At 36.6% G+C, this 23,943-nt stretch overlaps 4 protein-coding genes across 5 annotated transcripts; 1 reads left to right on the forward strand and 3 right to left on the reverse strand.

Annotated features, from left to right (window-relative positions):
• Positions 1–566: 566 nt before the first annotated feature.
• On the reverse strand, positions 567–2,886 carry LOC133854490 (large ribosomal subunit protein uL11c). Its single transcript, XM_062290721.1, has 4 exons — positions 2,574–2,886; positions 2,314–2,486; positions 2,140–2,203; positions 567–866 (listed from the first exon to the last, which is right to left on the reverse strand). The coding sequence occupies exons 1-4, from the start codon at positions 2,791–2,793 to the stop codon at positions 655–657; spliced, it is 669 nt and encodes a 222-aa protein (XP_062146705.1). The 5' UTR covers positions 2,794–2,886; the 3' UTR covers positions 567–654.
• A 4,463-nt stretch (positions 2,887–7,349) lies between these two features.
• On the forward strand, positions 7,350–8,145 carry LOC133854825 (brassinosteroid-responsive RING protein 1-like). The gene has a single exon (XM_062291094.1). It carries the CDS (start codon positions 7,460–7,462, stop codon positions 7,982–7,984), a length of 525 nt encoding a protein of 174 aa, XP_062147078.1. The 5' UTR covers positions 7,350–7,459; the 3' UTR covers positions 7,985–8,145.
• A 3,449-nt stretch (positions 8,146–11,594) lies between these two features.
• Positions 11,595–15,703, reverse strand: LOC133854937 (subtilisin-like protease SBT3.9). The gene is made up of 10 exons (XM_062291220.1): positions 15,476–15,703; positions 15,293–15,384; positions 15,116–15,213; positions 14,896–15,051; positions 14,142–14,812; positions 13,764–13,855; positions 13,439–13,681; positions 13,234–13,348; positions 12,935–13,127; positions 11,595–12,613 (listed from the first exon to the last, which is right to left on the reverse strand). Exons 1-10 carry the CDS (start codon positions 15,596–15,598, stop codon positions 12,042–12,044), a joined length of 2,355 nt encoding a protein of 784 aa, XP_062147204.1. The 5' UTR covers positions 15,599–15,703; the 3' UTR covers positions 11,595–12,041.
• A 2,237-nt stretch (positions 15,704–17,940) lies between these two features.
• Positions 17,941–21,782, reverse strand: LOC133854926 (subtilisin-like protease SBT3.3). Of its 2 annotated transcripts, XM_062291209.1 has the most exons (10): positions 21,549–21,782; positions 21,354–21,445; positions 21,174–21,271; positions 20,855–21,010; positions 20,086–20,759; positions 19,896–19,981; positions 19,559–19,807; positions 19,348–19,462; positions 18,845–19,037; positions 17,941–18,657 (listed from the first exon to the last, which is right to left on the reverse strand). In XM_062291209.1, the coding sequence occupies exons 1-10, from the start codon at positions 21,636–21,638 to the stop codon at positions 18,098–18,100; spliced, it is 2,313 nt and encodes a 770-aa protein (XP_062147193.1). In that variant the 5' UTR covers positions 21,639–21,782; the 3' UTR covers positions 17,941–18,097. The 2 variants fall into 2 exon arrangements, with proteins under 2 accessions (XP_062147193.1, XP_062147194.1); XM_062291210.1 differs by lacking the exons at positions 21,174–21,271; positions 21,354–21,445; positions 21,549–21,782 and having other exon boundaries at positions 20,086–20,787; positions 20,855–20,959.
• Between the last annotated feature and the right edge of the window lie 2,161 nt (positions 21,783–23,943).

The raw sequence follows: 23,943 nt of genomic DNA on the forward strand, positions 1-23,943 counted from the left end.
TAGGCCGGTGCTTCACTTTTTTTTTTTTTTTTTTTTTTTTGTAAGGTTGACAATTTTTGACACGACTTACAAACTCAAGATGAAATTAACAAGTTTAAGGTAAGAGATCTAACTTATTTAATTAAATAGATCAGATTATGACTGATCTATGTAGTTACATATCCGTGCCTCGATATAACGCAAACCTAATACGCGACATTGGAACTAACAATTTTTTTATACGACCTGAAAATTCGACACAAACCAAATACGAAATTAGCGGGTTAAAGTCGAGGAATTTGATCCATTTAATTAAATATATCATATTATAATTAACTTATATAGTTTTCTACATATCTCGACATGACCCAAACACGAATTACTACCCATACTTTATACAAGTGCATAATCGTTTTGTGTTCTTTTTGGTCCCCCCCCCCCCCCCCCCCCCCCCTAAACAATGAACTTTGCCCTGTGTGATCAACAACTTTCAAGAAATCCATATTCAAACATAAAATCCTATCATAAACCTGTGAGTTAACTAAATCAAGTAATGCCCAGAAGACAAAAATCGAAGGTATCGCATATCAACTCAAGAATTTATCGATCTTATTGCACAAAGATGATTTCTAAATACAATTAAGGCAAAATCAAGGGAACAAAGAACAAACGCGTCTACAAAAGAACTTCCTTCTTTTTGGGTTCAAGAACCGGAGGATCAATATCAATTCCCATATTAGCTGCAGTGCCTGCTATAATTCTCATTGCTGATTCAATACTTGTGCAATTTAAGTCTGGCAGCTTTTCAGCAGCGATTGTGCGCAATTGATCAATGGTGATCTTGCCCACTTTCTCTAACTGTGGGTCTTTTGAACCTTTCTCTACACCTACATACATATCACTCAGTATAAGTAAATTATCACTACTCGATTATAGAATTTAAAGTGGGAGAAGAAAAATCACTAATTACTTAAACTTATAATAATAAGTTGTTATCAATATTCTACAGATAACAACACCATGGTAACAAGTCACTACCCGGGCATGCCATCAATACATATCACCAGGGTGACCACCTTCAAGCTGGATTCTCTATAAGACTGGAATATTTCTCAACAAAATAGAAAGAACAATAGCACATATGGTGAGGCAATCAAAAAGAAAGCATAAAGATGGTTAAATCAAAAGTTTCATTTAATTATTTCTTCCAATGTCATAGCCATTAGGACACCCTTGGGAGTCATACCAGCTATTCTTCTGCAACTAATAATGAGTCAATCTGAGTTTATTCTATGCATTTTGAACCCAATTTCTAATCATTCACACCATACACTAATAACTAAACTTAGATGGTTAATACAAGGTCAAGAGCCAATAGAAACATGAGTGTTTCATTGAACACTTTTTTCCACCTTAGACTCAGTAATTTAATTGTATAAGCCAAAATCAAATTAATACAACGTCTCTCCTTTTAACGTTTAAATTTATAGATATAATCATATTTGTGGTGCATCAAGCCTTAAAAATATAGAAACTTATAGTCTGGAGCCACTCTCAGGTGTTGTAATGTATTTGGGTGGGTTTTTTGGTTTAAGAGGTCTTTCAAAAATTCAGTAAGAGCACAAGTTCTCCATCCTAAGTATTCCAATAAACTTTTAGCGAAATACAATGAGCGCCTTTTTTCCATTTTTTTTATTAAGCACAATCAAATTCAATGCTTAAATCAAGACCAAAGAGCTTCCCGCTTATTTAGATAAGTAAAATTTTCAATCTGCTCAAGTAAAAAATTATAGTTGTCGAGATTCTAGTTGTAAGAAAACAGTTTGGGTGTAATAAAACCAAGCTAATGAACGCAAGAAATGCCTCACCCCCCACTCAAAGAGCTGCTAAATCAAGGGAATAGATCCTCTCCATTGCAAGTGAAATGGGAAACAACCATTTCATGGTCTAGATTAGATTTTACATATATAACACTCTATATGTTGCAATGGTGAATATGTTGGCAATACACTAATAAAAAATGTTAAATATCTTGAATTAGACACTTCAATTACACACACTGAGCACCCCCAACCCCTCCACCAAAAAGAGGAAGAACATAACACGCAAGATAGGGGGTAATATAATCAAACATGTAATGGGCGTGTCAAAGAAGCATACCTGCGGCCTTAAGGAGCAGAACCGAAGCAGGAGGGGTCTTCAATATGAAAGTAAAGCTCCTATCCTATCAAAAGAAAACAAGAAATTAATCCTCAAACCAAACCCAAATAAACGTGAAAGAAATAACAATAAAGGATTTTGAAGGGAATGGAAACAAAAAAACACTGAACTAACATCGTAGACGGTGATTTCGACAGGAATAACATAACCGGCCTTGTCAGCGGTTCTGGCATTGTAATCCTTACAGAAAGCCATGATATTGACACCCTTGGAACCCAATGCCGGCCCTACAGGCGGCGCCGGGGTCGCCTTCCCTGCCTCCAGAGCCAGCTTTATCAAACCCACCACTGCACACACATACCCATCAGCAAAATTACACAACTTTTAGCCCCTCAAACTCATACCCAGATAGAAAAAAGATAAAACGGCGAAACCTTTCTTGGATTTGCCACCGGGCTTGGGTGGAGCCATGGCGATGACCGCGAGACGCCTGGGTGTTGGAGAAGCAAGAGAAATGTTGTTGGGCTTTGAAGAGAAACTACTAATGGCAATGGGTGAACCGAAAAGAGAGGAGGAAAGCTTAACATTGTCACTGTTCTTGGAAGAAGAAGGAGAATAGTGAAAAGTGGAGAGTGAAGACGCCATCGACACCATTGGGTAGAGTATGGGATTTTGATCGATTCACATTCACCAAAGCGCAAAGTTTTGGATAAAACCTCCGCCACTCTCTGCCCTGTTTGTATCCTATCTTGTTTTGTTTTTGTTTTTGCCTTTCTTTCTTTCTTTCTTTCTTTTATTTTTTTTTATTTTATTTTTATTTTTATTTTATACACGTGCAAAAGAAAGATGAAGAATTCGAATTAATGACTTCCACTTCATTAGGCGTAATTCTTAACCAATTGAGCTATTCCTTAAGGATTATATCCTATCTTATTAGGACAACGTTCATTTGCAAAGCGATCATTCAAATCCGGCTAATCAATTTTTTATTTTTTAATTAAAAACCATTTTCTTTTAGTACGTACCACTATCTATTTCAGCTATTATTTTTTTCTCTAAATTATTTAGTCAGATATTACCATTTTTAATATTCCGACTAGTCAGAATTATTAAGGCCACCGTCAGGTTAGTGAGCCTGAGTTTTTCATTATTTCATTTTTTAGAATTCTTTTTTGAAGACTTTTTATTTGTTTAGTAAGTTGGAGAAGGAGAGGAATGAGGGTAAACGTAATCCCAATCTGAGCAATCTCATCAATAAGGCCCAAGTGTGCAGCAAGAGAATGCTAATTTTGAAAAGATTTTTAGCCCAACAGCCTCGAATTTGGGCCAGTGGGTTGGAGGTTATATCCGAAATGTGATATCAATATGGACCAACTCATGACTAATGCCCTTTAAAAAAAGAATAAAAAAACTTATAGCTAGTGAGATTTGTCAAGAAAATGCGGGTGGATAATAATTGTTCGCATTTGTTATCTATACATGTAGATGCAAATACGATTAGCAAAAATCAAAATCCGCATATGCGGATGTGAATAGTAATTTTAGGGAATGCAGTAATTCACAAAAACGTCGTTTTGGATTTGGTAAGTTTAAGACCTTTAAGTTATGTTAGGCTTTTTTCACCATCATCTCAAAGTCATACCTCATTACATTTACATTTTTCTTTTCTTTTCTTTTCTATCTTTGGTAATCATATCTCAATTATTCTATAAGACAATGACCATCTATAACTGATAATTGTGAATTTTGTAACAAGTTAAATCTTAATTTATTTAAGCTTCCGTAGATTAATAACTACATTATTTAATCTTGTATATAAATTTAAATAGTAATCCAAAACGTTCATTACCTCATATGCGAATAACGAATAATAACCACACTAACCGCATGGATGCGAATAATGATCATATAATACGGATGCGAATACGGATATCTAAAAATGATAATTGCATTTTTAATATCCGTATCCTATTTTCACTCCTAGTATATACATGTAAGGATAAGAAAATTGAGTCTCACATTAAAATATATATATATATATATATACATGTTACAAGTGTAAGCGATCAATATATATTATGTGTCATTCAACCTAAAGGTTGAAAGGAGTCTTAGAAAGATTAAATCTTGATGTCATGGTTGAAAGGAGTTAACAATCAACACCATCTGCAAAGAATTCAGCACTAGCTGAGGAGTTGGTCGAGATGCAAAACATGTTTAACCAATGCATGCTTTAATTTCGATCTCTAGCTTTTCTTGTTTGAGTTTGGGTTTTGCGGACAATCTCTCCTGCATGTTATTGAATATGAACAGTGAAGACATCTTCAAGCTGCTAGCTAGCATTGAATGAGTTAGCTCAATCTAATCCTCTAACCTATTGTTTATAGTCAGCAAAGGTTGGCACTTTTAAGTATGATATCGTTTTCACAAAACATATGGGTTTCAGATTCTGTTCTCGTTTGTTCTTTCTTTCTTTTTTTATTTATCAGTCGCTGTATTGCACAGCAGACGCGTTTGTACTGATCGATAAATGATGTTGGAGTAGGAATACTAAGCAGCAGTAGTCAGAGAACAAACAGGGGAATTCGCGGGTATCAACATTTTATAACCTTCTCAACTTACCTCTTCAAACCCGTTAGAGAACTCACACCGCCGGGTGATGTAAAATTTTATCTATTTTAGATAATCAAAACATCCTTTTTGTTAGTTTAGCTAATCACTCTCAAAACTATCCTCCATCCGACTATCTAAATTTATCTCTATTTTATTAAAATAATCATTTTTAAATTATTAATTTTTTTTTTCTTAAAAAAAAAAAAACCATCTCCACTGCATCTTCGTTTCCCACAAACACCCAAAGAAAAACTCCATTCTCTTCCTCTCTCACCTGTTCGTTTCCCACAAACCCATCCCACCGCATCTCTGTTTCCAACACTCCCAATTGATGTTAGAAAAAGCCCCAAAAATCAAACCTCCGTTCTCTTCCTCTATCACCCCAGTACTGGGAGCCTAGGGAAATCACCACCGTCGCTGAGGATTTGGAGGTGGTGGTGGGTGGGTTAGGTGTCGGAGGATTTGGTGAGAGACATGGGAGTTTGGAGGACGGCCTTGCGAGTAAGTTTATTAAGGTTTGGGAGATTTGGGAGAGGAGGAAGGGGTAGGAGACGATGACCCAGAGAGACGCGGAGACACAGAAAAAGAAAGCTGAAAGAAGAAGAAAACTGAAAGAAAAAAATAAGACAGCTGAAAGAAACAATAAAATAAAGATACATGCGTGAACAGTATAACTTCACATGTAGAGTTGCACTGTTCACAGATGTAAGAAAAATCTACTTTAGCGATGGTTTACATAATCGGATGGAGGGCTTTTTTTAGCTTTGCTTATCTATTATAGATTCACAGTGAATTTTACATAACCCACTGTGAATGCTCTTAGTTGGATCGATCGATCGTCAACCTCTGACTGACTTCTTTTGGACTTTTATGCACCTACATCTGTTGCTATGGGACCATGCAGCAGGTGTTCACCGAGGATCTGATTCCATGAGATCACCATGCTTTCATTTCTACGTACTCATCACCAAACAGTACTTCCTACTAATTTTTTTTCTTGCTTCCGAGCAACTGAAGATGGCGGCTGAACAGAGACGACGTCCTGGGTGTGTGCATGCATACCAAAATCCGGGCAATGGGGATGGTCATTCAATTGAAATGCTCATGATCATTAACTGTACGTCACAAGCCATTGGACTCCAACAAGGATCTTAGTAAAGTGCGAAACAACTATTTTATGGTACATAATATTAAGTAATAAATATGTTATCACGTTTTTTAAAATTTAAAATTTAAATTGATATATTAAATGTAGGTTCTTAATTCGTCACCTATATATCTACATGTTTTAGAGCATTTTTAATAAACTCATCAAAATATGAAATTGTCCAAAATGAGTCCTTTAACAACCTCACCAATTTAGTAAAAAGAAAATTGTGTGCGAAGGTAATGTTGGATGGAATTTATTAATATTTTTTATGAAAACGAAAATATAAAAAATGTCAAAAAAAAAATATTGGAGCAATGTTGTTTAAAAGTACAAAAAGAAAGACTTGATCATCAAGTCGAGATTTTTATTTTATTTTATTTTTTCTTATTTACAATTAAAATTTTATTTCATTTTTTTATTAGGACTAAATTTGCTTAATTAATTGATTTGATTGTAATCAAATTTGATAACAATCAAATGTGATATTGATTTGATTTGCTTAATTAATTGATTTGATGGTAATCAGACTTGATTGTAATCAAATGTGACATTAATTTGATTACCATATTTTTCTATCCAAATTTTTTTCAATTCTCCTATAAATATGAGCCTCATGTATTGTGAATTCATCGAAGATAAATAAAAGTATAATATAACCATTTAAACTTTATCTTATAAACGTAAGTCATTAACCAAACTACGTACGTAAAGAATTTTATTTATATTTTATTATTTCACATTAATTTTGTTTATATTATATTTTCTTTCAGTTTGGCCTTGCAGTCGGTCAATTGTTTGTGCCTTTATAAATTCATTTCCAAACATTATGTCACTGTCCACGTGACAGGACCGGACGGGGAATGGAACTACGTAAAAAAATTATTTAAAGAAATAAAAGTATAATGTAATGATTTAAACTTTATCTTAAACGTAACTCATTAACCAAAGTACGTAAACAATTTTATTTATATTTTATTATTTAACTTTAATTTTGTTTTTATTATATTTTCTTTCGGTTTGGCCTTGCAATCGGTCAATTGTTTGTGCCTTAATAAATTCATTTCCAAATATTATGTCACTGTCCACGTGACATGACCGGACGGCGGACGGAGAATGGAACTACGTAAAAAAATCATTTAACCATCGTTTTTCTTCTACGGATAATGCTACATATCATCTCCTTGTCCCTCTTTTGTCTTCTCAAAATTGATGTGGCTATTAAAATTACCATTGGATCAAAATTCAATAGTGATCTATCATAAATTCAATGGTGATTGTAAGAGCCACATCAAGTTTGAGAGGACAAAAGAAAGACAAGGAGATAATATGTAACATTCCTCTTTTTTTTTTCTTTTTTTTTTTTAATTAGAGATGATTTTTTTTTATTGGGAGAGGGGACGGTTAATAGTCCCCTCTCAATCATTTCACATTTATTAAATATCATCTTTGAATCGAGAAAAAGCTTCTAACATTGGATTTCTACGCCACCAAGACACCCCCCAGTCCCAGATAATTACCAACTATTTTGTTCAAAATATCTCTTCCCCTCGCATACTCATGGGGCTAATCTGTATTGTGCTTAAGATCCCAAAATGCATGAACATTGGATTTCTACTAGGCCTGCTGGAGTACTATTTGAAGTTCATGGTCATGGCGGCACTCGCTCGTCTGGGTCTTCTCGATTCGCCAGAACAAGCTGACACCGAAGATCACTCCAGTACTGATTCCACAAGTTATGTTCTTGTAATGGATGGCTTATCTCCGTCGCTAATCCCACTCCACAGTCTAATGGCCTTGATCAAGAAGAGGCTTTCTGTGATGGAATACGGCAATCTTCTTGAAAGATATGGGGCGCATGATAATCATGAAGATGTGGGTATGGTATGTTCTGTCTGCTTGGACTGCGTCGAGAGAAGCCACGAAGTCAGGGAGCTGTCTAACTGTTGTCATGTGTTCCACAGGGAGTGCCTGGATAGATGGGTGGATGAGGGCCAGGTGACCTGCCCTTTGTGCAGATCACTGCTGTTTCCAGCCAGGGGAGAGAACAGAAGCAGTGGAAGGAATGCTTATTTTGTTGGCTAGGAGTAGCTGATGGGAACTATTCCCGTTCGGATTTGGCTTAGGATCTCTAGTTTTTTCAACGGTGTAAATTTAATTCGATATCAGTGTTCTGAAACCTTCAGAAAGAAGCAAATTTACACAGAAAATCTAATAGAGAAAACATCAATATCAGTGTTCTGTTAGTTTTTAAGCTACACATTAATACGTTTTTGACTTTTTGGCGTCCTCTCTCTCTCTCTCTCTCTCTAATACACAGACACGCTATCATGCAGTTCTATTTAGATAGACATAATTAGCTTTATTTCCATGATCATCAAGATCCCAAAATGCATAAACAGAAGGTAAATTAATGAAACATTAACCACGAATATACAAGAGGTAAACTTGATGAACAACAGCCAGCATGGGAAAGGTTTATTACACTGCTATGAACATATATACTGACAAAAACATCGCGGGAAACGCGCGAGCACATGCGCGCACCACACAGTCCAAAGGAGAGAAGGCATAGACAAAGCCAAGAAACTAAGCATGACTAGCCAATCCCAGTATGCAAAGGCCGGCATATCAAACAAAAAATATACTTACTTTCTGCCGAACAAGACTTGGTGGCATCGATGGCTTGTGATTGACAGAAAGTAATCCATTCCAGCCCGTGAATTAGTATTAATTGTGTTTTCAGCCAATCCATGCATGTTAACTGTCGGTAATTATGCAAAAACAATTTTATATTGATCTTAATCTCATATTAATTAAAATGAAAAAAATAGTCAAGAGTACTGGATGAATAATGTTAAAGTATTTTCAAAATTAATATGTATATATATTTATTTTGTGTCTTGGGAATGATTTAAAAGGAAGGTGTTAAAGAGCATTAAATAAAGATAGTCCCACATGGGAAAAAAGAGAAACTGGAGTTGGCATTTATAAGGACCAACACACTTTAAGCATTTAAAGTAATGCTTGGGTGTATACTCTAGTACGGTGTGAAGCACAGGACGCACACGCGCGCGCGCGTGTGTGGCAGTGGGCTGCATGTAGGGCGCTAGTGGCGCTTTGATAGCGCACTCATGACCTTTCGATTTTGGATGGTCCTGATCAATCGATCTAGTGATTTAATCTAAACCATAGGATGCTTCTTAGGTAAATCCAGTGGTTGAATTTACTGGACAATCAAATAAATAAAGTGTAAGGTCAAATCACATTTGATCTAATGGTTGAGATTAATAAATAACGATCTAATGGTTATTATTAATCAATCATAGACAGTTATTTGATCTGATTGTCAGATTTAAGTGTCTATTAAAACAGCAGTTTATGACTGTTACTTAAGCAGTTATGGACGGTTGGATTAACAGTTATTTCAATATTATACAAAAGTAACTGCTGTCCAGTTATCAGAAATATACAGAAATAACTGATGTACAATGTTTAATAAAAGAAATAATAAAATTTCTTTTATCTTCAATGCCTTTTTCTGATACCTTTTGTATTTAAAATTAAAAAGTCTTTGTCTGTCTCTTGATATAATAGAAAAATCTGAAAGTGTTCGGTTTTGATTTTTCGTAAGTGCAAAACGAGATTAAAACAAACAGAGGTTTCTGAGCTCCATTGTATCCTGGAGAAATATTTGCTGTAACCTTTTTGCATACCTTTCTGGTGGGGACAAATAATTTCTTAAGAAAAGCGACGTTGTAATGCGGCTTAGGAGCATTTCGTTTTTCTGCTTTTGTTTATATTTTCTAACAAATAATAACACGAATCTAATTTCAGTAAGGAGATTAAAATATGGGAAAAAGTCTAGAAACTGAGTTTTTTTAGTAGTGAGATTAAAATATGGGAAAAATTATAAAAACCTCCCCAAGATTTAGTGCATCCTACACTTTGCAGGTCATACACTTGGACCACTCTGTCACCCTTCTAGATAGTCCCTATGATACCCTACTATTAATCAACCGTTAATTACAACCCACTGATTAATAATTACCCAAAAGAAATCCCAGAATTTATTTTTTTATTTTTTTTATATGAATGAGTAACTTTCATTATCAACAAAGTATCTAATTACAAAAAAAACCTTAGCAAAGGTAAAGCAAAAGACAACAACCAACCTAAAAAATTCAACAAAAGGAGGACAACAGGAAAAACACAACAAAATCAAACTAAAATCCCATTAAACCCCAAATCCTATGAAGGGTAACATTTCCTTTAGTAGCATTAAACTTACCTTTAGAGAGAATCCTAGTTCTAACATCCCATATGATCTATTTGAGCAATTGTTCTTCAGTTTTGGATAATTAACATAATGGATAGCATTTTGTTTCTTCGAAGGTTGTAAACAATAGAATTAAACATCAACCGGCAAAGATAAGCTTTCAACTTAGTACTCTTAATTCCAACTCTGCATCCCCAAATCAACAATATCATTCCACCTTGTAAGGGGTTCAAGACGTTAAAAAGACCTATAGCATGCTTCCAAACTCAACTACTCAACAAAAAAAAAAAAAAATATGATCTCTTGTCAATGTCATATCGAAAAAATACACACATTTCACCTCACCCTTATATCTCCAATTTAAAAGCTTTCTATCGGTGGCCAAAGCATCCTTTGTCCCCAGCGAAGTCACAAAAGCTTGTTTTGGGATGGAGAGAGAAAACCAACCTAAATCCCACCACTCTACTTGGTTGTGTTTAATACAAATTACATTCCAAGTATCCAAGTAAGAGAACTTACTAGATTTCGAATCAGTCCATTGAAGAGTATCTTGATCACCAACCGGAATCAAATACAGCTTACTCTGAATCTAAACAAGCATATTAGACCTTGCAGGCCTCTACTTACATGAAGATATTTTAGTGTCATCTGCTTGAATAGATTTGAAAGAAGCCATGAGATGATCATAGACGGCCTTAAATGTCGCCACTATAGCTTCACACTTTGCCATGTTAATTGTTATGCTGATTGGTTCGTTGCCTCTTGTTTCTCTCCTACCAAAATCTGCCCAATAATTTTGTTTGAATATTTTGATTATATGATTCAATTTATTATTTTCTATCGACTTAAATTTTGAATAACTGATGATTTATCATAGGGGTTCCGGAAATTTTGCTTCCCCATGGCATTTTTGTAATTATAGGTAATTACACAAATGCCATGGAGAAGCAAAATTTCTGGATGAATTCCGGAAATTTTGCTGCTCCGTAGCATTGCCCTTTATCGGAGTGCGTATAAGAATACTGAATACAAAGCAATATTGAATTTATCAAAATCCATCTCAAATTTGTGCCTAACAACATCATAGTATGATATATGCATGTTGACATTGGATTTATTTTTGTTAACATTAAGGCCAGGTCTCCGTTTCTAGCTAATAATGCCATACAGAGATTTTCTTTACAGAGGTTTCTCTACATTATTTCTTGCAAAACTTTGATCTAAAAGGTGTTTTGGATTGCTTTCATAGTGATTTCGGGTTTGGAAATACATTATAAGAGTTGGGATATTTGGGTTCATTAGGCCAAACGATGTAAATAATTGTCCGTTGCTTTTGGTTGTGTTGTTCCTCATTTTCCTACCTACTTTATTTGCTTGTTTACGCTTGGTTTGGTGTGATTGATGTACTACCAATACTAGCTGAAAGAAAAGTTGTGTCTTCAATTCACAAATCAACATCACTTGTTGAGAATGAAGAACTGAAATTACTATTGATGTCAAAAACTGATTTCCATACAAAAGCTCCAAACTTGTAACAACGCTCAAAAGGTTAAAGAAAAGGAAAGAAAATCTCCTAAATTTTAAGAATCCTCAAAGAAAGGAAAAACTGAACAAATATAGAAAGATTTAATGCTGAAATTCGTCCACATTTGGTGAGAAAATCAAAAGAAGCTGAATTGATCCTTTGCCTAAATGACAAAGTCTTCCAAATTTACTCAGAAGGTACATGAATTCCATTTCTTATCAAGCATCAAATGAACTAATAGTTCACTGTTGCTTTCTTTTGTTCATATCCCTTTGTCCAAGACTGAAGCAGATTCATTCTCAGAGATAATCATTCGACTGTATTATTTTCCATCCATCTTATGCATTTCCATATATATGATCCAGGTTTGATGGCCGTACAGCTATAGGAATCCTAACAAGATGCTTGCCGTCTGTCCATGTTAGACTTCCGAATTTGTAGTCTCCATATAGTTTTTGTGTTGAGGAGAAGGTAACTTGGAAGGAAAGAATTTGGGTGGTTGAATTGAAACTCAAAGTTTGAGGCTTTACTGTCATTTTTATGTCATATGGAGCCTCCACCATAACTTTATAGACTGAAGTTAAGTGTCCTACATTTGTCACCGTTCTTGTTACTGTTACTGTTTTTTTGAGGTTAGGAATTGTGATAGAAGGGAGGTTGAGATTGAGTTCAAAATGGCTTTTCTCCACACAATCGATTGTTGTCTTGGTCAAACTGGCGATGGAGGCACTGCTGTAACCTATGGAGCAGAGGAACTGAACATAATCATCTGTGCTAATGTTGTAAATCAGCCCTGGATCCACTGCTTTGTTGGGATTAACATGCCCACCACCTAAGTCAAATGCATCAGCTACCTTGCGATTGGGGCCATCTTGAGATATATTCGTTCCATCTGTTCCAATTTGGTAAGCTGCAATTTGCAGAAGTTTTGATGGTCACTGTTCATTACAGATTCCATAATCTTAAAGTGTAATGATGTCTGCTTGGGTTTCCGATTTTGAAAACGCAATATTTAAAAATCCAATTAAGCGTTTGATAAAATCATAGTTTAGCTTTTAACATCCGCGTTTTAAAAAACATACCCCTTGCATGCGATTTGAAAATGCAGATTTTTCTATGTTCTCGTATCGCAATTTTTTAAAAGCATATCCCCAAACATACATTTTTTACGATATGATTTAAAATTAAACTTGTAGTCTACGAAATTGCAGTGGACGGAGTCTTTACTTACCGGTTGTGACCAGAGCTGATCTTATCGCTGCAGGTGACCAGTTCTGATGTACAGATTTAATGAGAGCTACTATTCCTGCCACATGGGGACAAGCCATTGAAGTTCCTGATTGCAGTGCAAACCCATTGCTGTGTTTTGTATATACTGGTGGATATGCCGCTAAGATGTCAACACCCGGTGCAGCGATGTCAGGCTACCCCACCGTCAATCAGCATGTCATACAGATACAAAGGTTTCCCTGGTTAAATGGAAATGATTCATGGTATAAAAGACAGCAATTTTCAGCTTCTTGGCTTTACCTTTAGCACTGATGGGGACATGGAACTTGGTCCTCTGGATGAGAAAGATGCAACTCGTGGAGACACCCAATTCCCAATGTCCGTTCTTGGAAAACTAAGCTTTGCAGTTGGAGACCTTCATGAAGAGGTGGACAAAGTTAATTAATTTTCATTCGATTGCCTGAAAATTCAGTTTGTCGTACCATTGCCTTCCATTTCTCCTTACCTTGCTCTTCTGATGTAGGAAAGTATTTGTGTCCCTACTTCATAATCTACTCTAATACATGGGATTATATTGCATGATAAAAGCCCGTCATCATGAAAATGTGCAAATATGAGTCCAACTCCTCCTGCCACCAGAACAGAATTTGATGCAGAGGCTATATTCTGTTGATGTGATTTTGAGAAACAAAGTACAATTTTCCCTGCTGCCTTCGTTGCATTGAGACTTCCTGGCTGACAGTCCTTGCTTGAAGAACGCATAGGATGTCAGAGGACAAATGAGAAAAAAGTGAACCAAAAAAAAAAAGAAAAAAAAAGAGAGGTCTCACGCTGAATCATCTGTGGGATCTACAGCTATGCGTTCTGAGTATGTAAGGCCAGTGAATCCAAGATGATGTTTTCCAATATCGATAGATTGGCCCTGAAATAAATACAAGTTACAACCATTGCAGAAAAAAAATACTCTTAGACGTGTGTTTGCCAAACTACTCTCTTTTTCCCTTTTATCAAAGAAAAAAAAAACAAGCAAAACATTAACGAACAACTTTCAACACAAAACACTCAAAACATCTTTTAATTCATGTCATATCAAATCACTTTTTCAACTACAACACAAAAAAAAAAAAAAAAAACCCTCCTAAAAAGAGTTATCAAACACATTGGTACATCATTTGTCTGATTCGAATTCTAGTAATAATGTACTTTACCCATATAGTGCGGTTATTTCCAAGTGTAATGGCTGTTGGGAAGGCCCTGTCTATTGTGGTGGCTGCAACGGTGATGACCCATGGTGCAGTGTTTGATATTGTTTGCGAGATAGGACCATCATTTCCTGCTGAACAAACTACACTGATCCCCTTAGCGGTTGCGTGGAAAGAACCAATTGCAATTGGGTCACGCTGATCGACATAGGAGAACAGAGGAATGTCATCGCCAACAGATAAGGATAGGATATCCACTCCGTCATGTATGGCTTTGTCAAATGCTTTTAGAAGGTCAGCATCACTGCATCCTCCGTTACCAATTGCCCAACAAGCCTTGTAAATAGCAAGGTGAGCAAGCGGCGCTCCTCCTCTAGCTAAACCAGCAGCTAATCCCCTGTAGTTTGCATTTTTAACAAAATAGCCAGCTGCTGTCGAAGCCGTATGAGTTCCATGGCCAATTACATCTCGTGGGGACAGAAATTCTATGGTGTCAGTGTCATTAATGGGCAGTTTGCTTTCATCCCTCATTCCTTTCACAAACCAACGAGCTCCAATAAGTTTCTTGTTGCAATTTGTGGAATTGAAGCGCTCTCCTTGTTGGCAAATTCCTTTCCAGCGTGATGGAACTGGACCCATGCCTTCATCATTGAAACACTCAGACTCTGGCCAAACTCCTGCATAAATTGAGCTTTTTCTGCATTCAAGTACATTTTTTTTTGTCGTACTACTGCTGTGTATTGGAGGATATATTAGTTACCTGAATCTATCATACCAATGATTGTCCCTTCACCCATGTTGCTATTTCTTAAAAGATTTTTCGAAGAATGTTGGTTGATCCCAATGAAGTCCCAGCTTCTGGTTGTATGGAGCTTGTGAATGCGATTTGGGATCACTTGGACAACTCCAGGAAAGTCTGCAACTTTATCAGTGAATATGCTAGCTCATGCTATATAGTTTTGATCAATAGAATATCGTACCTGCAATTGCTTCTGCCTGAGATTCTGTCAATCTTGCAGCAAACCCAGAAAAGCCATGCCTATAGCTGTATAGTATGGAACTTTTTGCAGCTTCTTTGCTTCAATACAAATAGAAGAAACTATGACTTTGCATCTCTGAGTGTAATTACAACAAAAATTGTAGATCTTTAGTCATACCTTCCTAGCAAGGTTGATAGCATTTTATGGTGAGAATTTTTGGTAGTGGCTGGATCATCATACTTCTTCTGTCCCATATATACAATATGCACCTAGAAACGTTCCCAGGTAAGCATCTGTTCAAAGAAGGGAAAAAAAAAAAGGTGGAGCTAGAAGTACTTGAAGTTACACATGTACACTTACACTACTTTTGGCCTCAACAAACATTACAGAGACATGAAGATGGTTTTGCAACAAAAAGATAGAGAGAACTGCAAGCAAGTGGTTTTTTCTTGCCCATTTCCAGTTTCTTGAATTGGTATCCATCAGCCAATCATACGGAGAGGTGGGGTTTCCTTAGTGTATTTTGTTTTGAATGAAGTTCTGTATGCTTGGTTTCGCAGTTTCAAATCTGCCAAGGTTTACTAGTCAGTTATCCCTGTATCTGTGACTATATATTAGAGCTTAGCAACAGACATGAGGAAAGAGAAACATCTTTTTCCTGGTGCACTTTTGCTCTTTATTCTCAATCAATAGTAAAGCAAGCAAAATATAACTGTTAAGTGTTAGTGGATGGGGCTGGGAGTTGAAAGATGCTGATGCAAAATTTCCCATTATAGCTCTGCATCGTGTATATTGCATTCCACGTGAGACGTGATATTTCGCTTTTCAGAGCCTTTGTTTTGTCAACTTGAACAGTTGTAGGAATAAAGCTTTTTGATCATGCGTATTTGTAAAGATTATCGTTCAAGTTCAGCCCAAGTAGCGACCTTGGAAAAAGTCTAGCTATATCATTTTAAAAAATTAATCAAATTACAATTAAACCTTTTCAGTCTCCCTTAATAAATTAAAAATCAATGAGAGACTTAACACTTAACATCTTTATAATTTACTTACTTAACGTAGGCAGTTCATATTCCCGACTTGGAACTATAACTTTATAAGATATCACAGCCTAGCATATTATTAACGTACAAATAGAACTAACAATTTTTTACATGATCGACTTGTAAATTTAATATAAAATTAGTAAATTAGAATTAAGAGGTCTAATCCGTTTAAATAAATGGGTTGAGTTATCTTCATCAGTCTCATGTAAACACGAATCGGCAGCCCAACATACAAGTATGGATTTATAATGCTTCTTGTCGATCAACTGCATGGATTTATGATAGGTCTCAAACTCTCGCATTTGTTGATATGAAAATGTACTGTACCCTCATAGCTGCTTAAACTTGTATGCTGGATCTCATGGTCCCATGGACCCATGGATATGGGTAATAATTAAAGTCCTTCCGTCTAGTCATGTTGATGGTCTGCCCTTGAATGATCTAAGATGAATGATGGTGATGTTGCACTGTGTCATCGTAGACCCTTTTCCCACGTTGATTGTTAACACGTACCTTTACTTTTTTCTTTTTTTCTCCCGAAAGCCCAGCCATAAGATTCCCACCCCATAACTTCCGTGTGGTGCTTTTGCTTTTCCTGTTTGTCCATTGTCATCAGGGGGACTCTTCTTTTTCAAGGAAAAGAAGGATTGCTTTTCGGAAAGGTGTTTCTGGGGAAAAGGTCTTAAGGAGGGATGATGACAACATGCAGTGAATGGGAATGGTCTCAATAAACTTGCCCCCTCAAGTCTGGTAAAAGTTAACACTGTAGGTAACTCCAAAGGTCTTGCGGTTGTTGGGCCAATGGGCCTGATGGGTCTTTGGTAGGTCGGCTTAGAGTACTCACAATAATTTATGTAAATTTTTATGCAAAATGGCTACCCAAAACCCATTTTTACTAACTTAGAGCACTCTCAATAAATTATCTATTTGTAACTTTAAGTTAGAATAGATAATAAAAGTGCTAAAAAGACAGTGAAAAGCAGAGGAAACTTGGTTTGTTAGGAATATTACTTTTACTTGTCTGTTTTGTCATTATACATGTAAATTATAGGTTTTACAAATGGGATTTCAGCTGCTTTTCTATGTGAAAGGAAACACCTTGCAATGCCATTTCTCCATTTCCTGCAGTTTTAGAAGGTGGGTAAGAACCATGTGATGCACTTGATTATGATAAAAGCTATCTGTTGTTACCATGTGTTCTTTTGGGTACTGAAAGCAGCCAATGAATTGTTGTTTGGATTCTGTATTTTGTTATCTTTGAGTTGGAGAAACTTTTATCCATACCTGTTTTAGATTTTTAGATTTTGAATATTTTTTTTTTTGATGTTTCTCCTGCCAAACAAAACACAGGTCATATATCTGCAACCCATTTTGCTAATGTTGTTTTCATGCGCATATTATGTTAAAAGTTTTGGTAAATGATTTTATGGAATGTGAGACCTTTGTGATTCTCTTTTTGCATTTTGTGGGAAACAGGATTATGTGGCAACTGTTTTTGACAATTTCAGCGCTAATGTGGTCATTATGGATAATTTGATAATGCTGAATAGTTATTCAAATCCACTGCACCCGCTAATGCTAGGTACTTAGCCAATACATCAAAAGTTTTAAAGTCGATGAAACGCAGAAAGTTAAAGACCTTAAACCTATCCCATATTAGGTTGGTTCAATCTAGCGCTCACATCTCAAATTAGGCCCTACCATGATCATAACAACTTAATTACAGGGGTGGATTAAAAAAATTAAAAAAATAAATAAAAATAAAACTGGTATGAAAACTGGATGAAGGCTTTATTATTATTGATAAAATGATGATCCAAGAAATTAAAGTTCCAAAAATGAATGAAAATCTTAGTAAAACCTATGAATATTAGCCTAGAAAAGAAAATTTAACACCAAACGAAAGACCCCATTAATCCTAAATTTTTTCTATTAGTCATACAGCAAAAGATTGTTCAGTTCTCACTGACAAGGGACTCCTTACAGCATGCGCTTCATTAGTCCATGTTAGGCTCCCAAAATAGTATCCTGTGTTCACCTCCTGGGTTGTGGAGATTGTAACCGTGAAGGACATCTTCTTAACAGCAGAATTGAAGGACAATACTTCGGGTTTTACTGATACCTTTGTTCCAGATGGAGGTTCAATTACAGCTCTGTAAATGGATGTTAAGGCTCCGACATTTGTAACAGTTCTGGTGATAGTTATAGAATTTCTGAGACTTGGGATGGTTATGGAAGGTAGATTTATATCCAAAATGGAGGGTTTTCTACTGGGGCACACTGTGGATTGCCCTGTGAGCCGGGAGATAGCAGAATTGTTATAAGCCATGGAACAGAGGTAATGTATATAGTCCGTTGTGCCCATGTCATATACCAGTCCTGGGTCTGCTGCTCCATTTGCATTTACAATGCCACCTCCAAAGTCGAATGGATTAGCAAGCTTCTGAGGAGATCCCTCCGCAAAGAGTGGTAAACCTGATGGAGCAGTCTGCCATGCTGCATTTAAGATTTGTGAACATTGACTTTAGTCAATTTGTTAAATCATCAGTTATCTCAAAAGTTTAAGTTTATAGGAATGGATGAATTTAATTATTTAATTTATATTCTAATATTATATACCGTCTTGTGAATTGTATTGAACCAATGAAAAAAATAATAATGAAAGGTATCAGCATAGGAATACCAGTTGTGATAAGGGCTGATTTTACTGCTGCAGGGGACCAGTTAGGGTGCAAAGCTTTGATAAGTGCCACAATTCCTGAGATATGAGGAGTTGACATTGAGGTTCCGGAGAGCATGGCATATTCACCATCCATCGATGGATTATGGGGAGAAGTGGCAGCTAATATGTGGACACCAGGTGCAGTTATATCTGGCTGTTCCACACAGAAATAACAAGAGTGTCAAAAGAATCTAAGAAGAAAACCCTCAATTTTTTTGAGATGCTGCTTAGGCTAAGTTGGATCAGGAAGAGTATGCTATGTGAACTTGTCATTGTAAGATCTTCTAAATAAGAGGCAAAATGAGAAAAAGTATCTGTTACTCAAAGCAGTTTTTAAATGCATTGAAGAAAGTAGGCTTTGTCCCGTTTTAGTAGGAAAAATTTCAGAGAGTTGTCTGATCTTGTGTTCAGGTTGGTCCATGTCCAGTGTATGTTAATAAGGCATACTGTGTAATAAAACGAACCTTTAAAATTGCTGGTGCAATAGAGTTAGGCCCCCTAGAGGAGAAATAAGCAACCTTGGGTGATGTAGGATTGCCCACAATTGTTCTGGAAGGGCTCAACTTTACTAGAGGAGACCTGTGTACTCCATTCCAATAACCACATGTAAGAGATCAGAAAGGAACCTGGTGATAATGATCATGAAGTGAAGAATGATCATATCTATGTTGTTACCTGGTAGACCTGATGTAAAATAGTATCCGGGTACCAATTTCATAGTCAACTTCAATGCATGGGAAGTCGCCACCACATGAAGCCAAGATATCAGTAGGATTCTTGGCAACAATCAGCCCAACACCACCTGCTGCCTGCACAGCTGCTGAAGCCTGCATTGTAGCACCCCGTATAGCCGTTATTGAATTGAAGCAGAGAACCACCTTCCCGGCTGCCTTGGTGTCATTAAGTGACAGGTCTTGACACATACTACACGTGTAATTAGGAAAAAGAATTATGCTTCAAGTTAGCTTGATAAATTATAAGAATGCCCATCCAATAAAATCAATCAAGCTACCCTGCTGCATTAAGATCAAGTCCTGTGGCCTCTGGATATACCAAGCCTGTAAAAGCATTCTCATTTCCTGTAAACAGGGCTTGACCCTACAAGAAACCATCACACAAGACAATTGGTTCATCTTCATGCTCAAAAGAAATGTTGATGAAGACTGTTTTCAATTTGATGGTTGACATTTCAAACTGCATACCAGTAAAGTTTCATTGTTTCCAAGAGTAATGGGTGTAGGAAATGCTCGATCCATGGTACTTGCTGCAACAGTTAAGATCCATGGTGCTGTGTTTTGAACTGAATATGCTGAAGGTCCATCATTTGCAGCTCCACAAACAACAGTGATGCCCCTGGCCACAGCATGGAATGAACCAGTTGCAATGCCATCGCGCTGATCAACATCTGAGAACAGAGGAATTGAAGACCCAATTGACAGAGATAAAACATCAACCCCATCATGTATAGCATCGTCAAAGGCTTTCAGTATATCAGCTCCTGCACATTGGCCTCCAAGAACAGACCAGCAAACCTTGTATATGGCCAGGCGAGCATGGGGTGCGCCGCCTCTAACAGTTCCACGCGCAAGGCCCTTGTAGCTAACATTGCCCACGAATGAACCACTGGCGGTGCTGGCTGTGTGAGTGCCATGTCCATTTGCATCTCTAGGAGACAAATATTCTTGGTCTCCAGTTGTGTTCAATGGCTTTCCGTACTCAGCAAGAAATCCATCGATGTACCAACGGGCTCCAATAACTTTCCTATTGCAGTGTGCCGTGCCATTGAATTTGTCCCCAGATTTGCAGACACCCATCCAGCGAGATGGAACTGGCCCAAGGCCTTCTTCGTTGAAAGCTTTAGACTCCGGCCATATTCCTGCTTCATTAGGTGACTTCTTCAGGGTCTGTTTTAGACATGAGAGAGATAAAGATATGATTGCGATGGTAAAGGTGAAGGTGAAGCTAACGGACCTGTATCGAGGACTCCTATGATAACTCCATCACCCATATTACTATTATGAAGAATATTGGTAGAAGACTGAGAAGAGAGACCGAGAAAATCCCAGCTCCTAGTTGTCTGCAGCTTGTGAAGGCTATTTGGTATGACTTGAACAACACCAGGCAACTCTAAAAATACACACTATTATAATCGACAAACTCATATCTAAAAATAAAAGACCGTTTATCCAAAAAGCTTAAGTCGATAGGAATAGACAATTTAATCATTTAATTTATATTCGAGACATTATTCATAGTCACCAAAAACATGATTTAGCTGTTGCTTGTATACCAGCAAGTTTTTGCACTTGAGACTCTGTGAGCTTGGCTGCAAATCCAGAGAAGCCGTGTCTGTAGCTGTAGACCATCAAGTCTGAAGCCATTTCCTTGCTGCACAGAGAAAAAAGTGACGAGAAGAAAATACTCAGATTAATTTGTTTACTTGTTTCCACTTCATTTATTTCAGACCTACCTCCCCACTACTGTGGCTAGCATATCATGATGCGAATCTGTGATCAACTTGGGATCATCGTGCTGCCTCTCTCCCAGATAAACTATGTGAACCTGCAGATTGGAAAAGAAATTTACTCACCCCAATTAAGGACTTTTAAAAATCACCATAATTATGGGAAAGAAATGTGTTTCTGGATGCTGGAACAATACATACATTGCTCCTGGCCTCCACATGGCCATTCAGAATCAAGATTACATATACTAAAACAAACATTAGTGGACTCATTTGGTTTGCAGATATCATCCAGCAGTTTCACAGAGAGAGAGAGAGAGAGATTGATCCAATATGCGTTGAAAAGCTTGATCTCCAAATCACTTAATAAAAGTTTGATCTGGGAATCACAAAGCAAGTACCAAATACATAGAAACTCTGTTGGGTTCTGCAAACATGTTTGTTTGCGCTATTTAATACTATCAACAACCTCAACACGGTCAACGCCATGTTCCTTGTTACAGGATAAATTGGAAAAGTCAAATTTTACTGACCAAAACAATTATTTGACCGCCCTCCTTAACCGAAAAGGGACGGCCGTGGTAGTTGATGTGTTAGTAACCAGAAATTCATTAATGGCTAAAATTAAAACTCAAGACTTTGTGAAAGACAGGAGTTTTATCCCAACGCCCAGATAAGTGGCCTCAATGGGCTCCAAATTTGGAGAGTGTACTCCACGCAGTTCTAATGGACGCTAGCTTTTCTATCTGTAGAAATCATGGAGCACATTAATTCCTTAACAAACGGTGTAGGAAAAAGTATTTTTGTATATACAGTCAGATATTAACCATCCGTATCTGTCAGTAATTTTAGAGTACGTGAATGTGACACATATTTTTAAAAGCTAAATCCAAACTTGATAACCATTTGTAGACTAAAATTCTTCTCATTCAATAAAAGATGACCATATTATGGTCAAAAGGTGTCTATAAGAAGCATCAGATGTAAAAAGAGGCATATCCTCATACCAATATTTAGAGATATATATTTTGAGGAAGCCTCTCTAGCTATAACATGAGCTACAACATTAACTTTTCTACAACAATGAATCCAATAACAAGAGGATAAACCGGATGTAACGTGTCTAATTTCCTCCACAAAATGCTCAATCCGAACATGAAAAGATCTTGTATCACGAATTCCTTGAATCGCTTGTAGTGAATCACAATCACACTCAATATTAGTAAAGCTCGTTTCCTTAGAAAAAGTAATAGCTAAATAGGCTGTCATTACCTCTGCCAAGAGAGGATCCGCCTACACCTTACACACACAACATTTTGCTCCCACAACCAACCCTACATCATTCCGAATAACACAACCCAAACCAAGAACACCATCCCTTAAGTTAATGGATGCATCCCAATTAGCCTTTATAGTCCCCAAATTCGGATTTTTCCATATTTTACTATTATCCAAAGTTTCAACACCCGGCTTCACCACCTTTTGCTCCTTCATACTGAACAACCGAAAGTCCTCAATGAGATTAGATGCTTCTCTAAAAACCATTAAAGGAGGAGAAAATTTCTCCTCAAAAACCAATTTGTTCCTTCTCGGCCAGGTACTACGAAAAACAGCCACCATAAGACCCAATAACTCATCATTTGATTTATTAAATAAGAAAGAAACAAGCTCCACCATTCCTGAAAAAACAGAAGGACATTTCTGAAAAATATAGGGCCACTTTATCTTATCGTATATGTAGGAAAGATAGTGAGGATTGGGATGAAAAGTCGTAATGCACTAGCAAATAAGTAACGAATTAAGCTTTAGAAAGCCGTTTGCGTGTTAAAACAAGCAATGAACGAGCACAAAAGCTGTTGCTCTAATGCGCATCCATTTTCTTGCTATATCCATTTTCTTGGATGCATGCCCGGCTGCAAGTGTTAGAAGTCTCCAAACGAGTTCACATGCTTGAACACCTGTTCGCACAATTTGAACCTTGTTCGAGTAGGTAAACCCTATTGAAAACATCTCACAAAGGATCCCCAATTGTTCATCCTTAGGTAAACTGTTACTTTCAATATCATGCAGAAAAAGTCTTATAATACTAATTAATAATAATATATCCATTACAGCATTAGTATCAATCGCTACCTGGAAAACGACTTCAAAAGAAAAGTCTACGAGCAACAACGCAACAGACCAAATGCTCACCACCTTCTAGATCCGTACACAATATCTTCAATCCTAGATAGCTTCCATTTTCTTTTTCTTTTTCTTTTTCTTTTTCTAATAAAGAAAAGTCTGACGAAAAAATAGGTCAAAAACTGCATGCGTTATTCTTAATCCACCAGATGCAGGCCTGTGTGAATATATATATATATATATATAAACTGCATGCGTTATTCTTAATCCACCAGATGCAGGCCTGTGTGAATATATATATATATATATATATAAACTGCATGCGTTATTCTTAATCCACCAGATGCAGGCCTGTGTGAATATATATATATATATATATATATATATATATATATATATATATATATATATATATATATATATATATATTCAACATGCATTCATCCACCAGCTTGCGACTGCAATGCGTCAT

Source organism: Alnus glutinosa, chromosome 13 (assembly GCF_958979055.1).
Source record: "Alnus glutinosa chromosome 13, dhAlnGlut1.1, whole genome shotgun sequence".
NCBI lineage: Eukaryota > Viridiplantae > Streptophyta > Magnoliopsida > Fagales > Betulaceae > Alnus > Alnus glutinosa.